The 4,656-nt window shown below is 47.0% G+C and overlaps 1 protein-coding gene across 1 annotated transcript in view; it reads right to left on the bottom strand.

Moving 5' to 3' along the window:
* Positions 1–941: 941 nt before the first annotated feature.
* The window catches only part of LOC112238726 (glutamate receptor ionotropic, NMDA 2C-like), a gene marked incomplete at its 5' end in the record, with an annotated part of 59,583 nt that continues 55,868 nt past the window's right edge, over positions 942–4,656 (bottom strand). The window contains one exon of the mRNA XM_042305229.1: positions 942–3,692. Within this exon, the coding sequence (XP_042161163.1) occupies positions 2,076–3,692 (1,617 nt within the window). The remainder of the gene's footprint in view (positions 3,693–4,656) is intronic.

Here is a 4,656-nt window from a genome sequence, read left to right as displayed (position 1 = left end):
ATATTTTATCTATATATTATATGTATATTATCTATACATTATCTGTATATTACCTTTATATTGTCTATATATTGTCTATATAATATCTGTATATTTTCTGTATATTATCTATATATTATCTATATATTTTCTATATATTTTCTGTATATTATCTGTATATTTCCTATATATTATCTGTATATTATCTGTATATTACCTATATATTATCTTTATCTGTATATTATCTGTATATTATCTGTATATTATCTATATATTGTCTATATATTATCTATATATTATCTGCATATTACCTATATATTATCTGTATATTATATGAATATTATCTATACATTATCTGTATATTACCTATATATTATCTATACATGATCTATGTATGATCCATATTAAGAATATGGAATATAAATCTGTTGAGAGCCCTATTAGAATGTGTTTATGTAAATTAATCATTCATCCGATGTGAGTAGGTACAGATCTAGCATCAGCCTACCATCCCAGAGAACTAGCCTTAACCATAAGGGAGGAACACAAAACTGACCGTAGATCAGCATCTGCGCTAGGATCACTTCTACAGCTGAAATCTTTGTATTACACTGTAGACAGACACTTAACTGTCCATATTCCTTCTTTATTTTGTCATTTTACCCCCTTTCCCTCCCCAATCTGGTGATATTACAATCTTGTCTCATCATTCCAACTCGCCAACGGGCTCAGGGGAGAGTCGAAGGTCGAATCATGCGTCCTCTGAAACATTACCCGCCAAACCGTGCTTCTTAACACCCTGCCAGCTTAACCCGGAAGTCATCCGCACCAATGTGTTGGAGGAAACACCGTCCAGCTGATGACTAAAGTCAGCCTGGAGGAGCCCGGCCTGCCCCAAGGAGTCGCTAGAGCGCGATGAGCCAAGAAAGCCCCCCCCAGCCAAACCCTCCCCTAACCCGGACGATGCTGGGGCAATTGTGCACCGCCCTATGGGACTCCCGGTCACGGGCGGTTGAGACACAGCCTGGAATCGAACCCCAGGCAGTAGTGACGCTGCAACAGAGCCTTAGACTGCTGCGTCACTCGGTTGGCCTGCTGTCTGTATTCCTTATAAACATACAGAGTGTGTTCATATGGACTGATCCTTCCTTATGCTTCTACAACATCTTTATTGCAATTCTTCTCCAGATACATTAATTGTACTCTTACTTATAGACATGCAGTAGCTTGGTTGCCATGGCCTTGTACACGGCAGTCAACAGTTTCAGCTATCTGGAATATTTGTTATTTCTAAGTGTATATGGTTGTGAGATTATATATTTTTTGCTTAGATGGAGAACTGAAGAATTGTTCCTCTCTCGTTCGGCTCAGTAACAACCCGGGCAAGCACTGACAACACACACACACACACACACACACACACACACAGACACACACACACACACACACACATACATACAGCTCTCTGAGACACATTTGTCCCAGGCAGCAACACTATCGACTCTGTACATCGTGGTATTATATATGAATAATATATATTTATATATAAATATTATATATAGTATATCATAATATAATGCACAAAACACAGGAATATAATGTTTCAAAGCAGCACAAGTAAAATGAACTTTCCATCCTCTCCAACACACTCTCCAAAACGCCCCCATTTTACCCCCTTCCTATGTTCTCTATTTGTTTGCAGTAGGAACTCTGTACGCAGCATGCTAACTGTTTGGTGAAAGGGGACGTCACCGTGCTAGGCTGAGCTAGCTGCAGAACGGTGTGTTCCACTACACATCCTTTCAGTTTCATGCTTATTCCAAAATGGCCACTTAACATTCAGTCAAACACTCTACGTTATCTCTTCAATAAGAAAGAAGGAAGTTCAACTGTCCAACCTATCAAATTAATCCTAACCCTCAGCTTCCCTCCTTTACTGCACATATCCTTCTCGTACCTGATTCTGTGTATGAGAAGTATCCCACCCCCCCTCTGAAACGGTCCCTGTGGATCACAAATCTTCAATGTGAATTCCAACCGTATATTCTACAGTATACATTCCAGTCTATAAAGTATGTAGTGTTTGTCTGTCTCTCTCAGACCTCTGACTCCAGACTAGAGACTTTTCCCCAGGGCCGAGTCACACAGGGTCTGTCCTCAGACCTCAACCCTACCAAGCCCTCTCCTCTCTGGGGCTCTATGTCCGGATCCTGGGCCCCTCCATAGGCTCCATACAGACTGTCCTGGTACAACAACCCCCTCTGACTTCGACAGCCACCTCCACAGGCCAGGAGCTGGCATACAGGGCTGGGGATACGGTAGGTACAGGGGCTGGGGTGGTTGCTGGACGCTGGGGAATGGGTCTGGAAGTTGAGGGGGCTGTGGTATAGAGGCAGCCCAGGGTAGGAGGTTAGATAGTCATTGTACTGTCTGCTGAGCAGGCTGGTGGTTCTCCGGACCACCCCCAGGCCTACCCCACCTCCCCCTCCCTGGCCCCCCAGCACGGCCTCCCTGTAGGTGGGCAGGTGGGTGGAGTGTGAGTGCCGCAGCTTCTTACGTGAGTTTCCTTTCCTCTGGTCCTGCCTTATATGAAGATAGGCATGTTGGCGGGGTGAGGCGGCAGGATAGCATAGGTTGTTCCGGAATGGGGTGGGGTTGTAGAGTTTAGTGGGAGTTTCTTGGTCGACCATGACGCGGGGAAATAAGTCTGGTAAAGCAGAATGTGATTGGCTATCGAGGGATGTAGGCGGAGTATCGTCCGGCTGGCGAATCTGCTCACTGCCCCAGGTGGCTCGAAGGAAAGATGGCCGACGGTGGCGCCGCCGTCTGCCTGCTAGGACGAGCTCCTCCAGAGGAAGAGGCCAGGAGCCACCGCATCCCTCTTCCCCAGGACAGAGCACCGCTCCTGGGTACAGGGAGTCAGGCATGTGGGGCGAGACGTGGTTTTCCTGGAGGTGGTTGGCCCGGAGTTCAGCCAGGCACACCGTCTTCTCCTCCCTGCGCCGCCTCCTCTGTCCTCCTCCTCTTCCTGTCTCCCCTGAGAGGAGGCTCTTGCTCCTCCTCTTCCTCTTGGAGGGCTCTGTGTGGGGGGGATGGGAGACAGCAGAGGGTGGGTGAGAGGAGAGGTAGATGTCTGGGAGCTGGAGCTCACTATAGGGGATGAAAGGAGAGCGGGGGTGGGAAAGGTGTTGGGGTTCCACATAGAGCCTACCTGTGGATGGGTGAAGATAAGAAGAGAGGCGGTCCCCCCCAGCCAGGTCAAGGTGAGGGCAAATGAGACTAGAAACAGGAAGTGGTCTGTCGTAGAGAGAGGAAGTACGAGCCGGGAGCGTGTATCGTAGCGGTGTGGGTCTCGCAAGCCCCCTCTGCTGGTTCACAGATGTCACTACACCCAGCGTGCAGTATTGTGGGCTGAGGGGGCGCTCGGGGGGCAGGTGTGTATTCTCTGTGACATAAGCGAACCCTCCCGGGACTGTTTCCGTGGTGCCTTGCTGCGGAATGTGGACTGGCAGGCTGCCGCCATGGCGTCCCCAGTGTTCTATGGTCTTGGAGGCGTGGTCCAGTGAGGTCTCGACTTGGGCGGAGTTAACCAGGTCCTTAGCAGTGCGTAGCATCTTGAGCATGTTAGCCTGGGCATAGTTAGCTGTCAGGTCTGGGTTGGCCAGGTTAGGGAGGTCTGGTTCCTCCACCCCGTTGAAGCAACTGTAGATACCCTGGGAGACGGAAGAGAGGGAGGGAGGGGAGAGGGAAAGTAGAGGATGGGAGAGATGAGAGAGAGAGAGAGAGAGAGAGAGAGAGAGAGAGAGAGAGAGAGAGAGGATACATTATCTACTACATGTAAAATTCAGTCGAAGCCCTGTAGAGAGATCTAGCTCAAAAGTTAAACCTCACAAAGAAAGTAATTCGATTCAACAGATTTTGCCAGTTTGGACAAACGCTGAACACACACGCTGAACACACACGCTGAACACACACGCTGAACACACACGCTGAACACACACGCTGAACACACACAGACTTGCTGAGCAAATAGTATCAAACTGCAAACAGAGAGCTGAGTCCCCTGACTGCACCGTTCACAGTCGACTGAAAAACTGACAAAGCCTAATTTAATTTGGCCCTCAGGGGCCCCCGTAGGGATTAACTATCAGATAGTAATTTAGCTGCTAATCTGATAAACCATGATACAGGTACAACGCTGCAATTACACACTGTTAGCAGAGCGTGCACACACACACACACACGTGAGATTGCCTAGTCACTTTTACCCCTACCTACATGTACATATTACCTCAACTACCTTGTACCCCTGCACATTGACTTGCTACCGGTACTCCTTGTATTTGGCCTCGATATTGTTATTTATTGTGTTACTATTTCATATTTTTATTTGCTCATTTATTTAATGGTAAAAGTTTACACCGGTTGTACTAGGCGCATGTGAAACATAAAATCTGATTTCATGAATTGAGTTGAGTCCATAGACTTTAGGCTGGGAATGTTTTTCACGTTCGTTCCCTCCTTCTGCCTCTCCTACAAACACGCACTTATCACATAGATTGGTTGTTGATTAACACTAATGTTGAGCTGGAATTAAAACCGTGGTTTCTGCTCATTAAAACTATTGTTCTGCAGATGATGATGTAGTCATAGGAATTATACGTGGGGTAAACAGCA

This window comes from Oncorhynchus tshawytscha, linkage group LG24 (genome assembly GCF_018296145.1).
Source record: "Oncorhynchus tshawytscha isolate Ot180627B linkage group LG24, Otsh_v2.0, whole genome shotgun sequence".
Taxonomy (NCBI): domain Eukaryota; kingdom Metazoa; phylum Chordata; class Actinopteri; order Salmoniformes; family Salmonidae; genus Oncorhynchus; species Oncorhynchus tshawytscha.
This window is presented reverse-complemented; position numbering and strand designations above follow the sequence as displayed.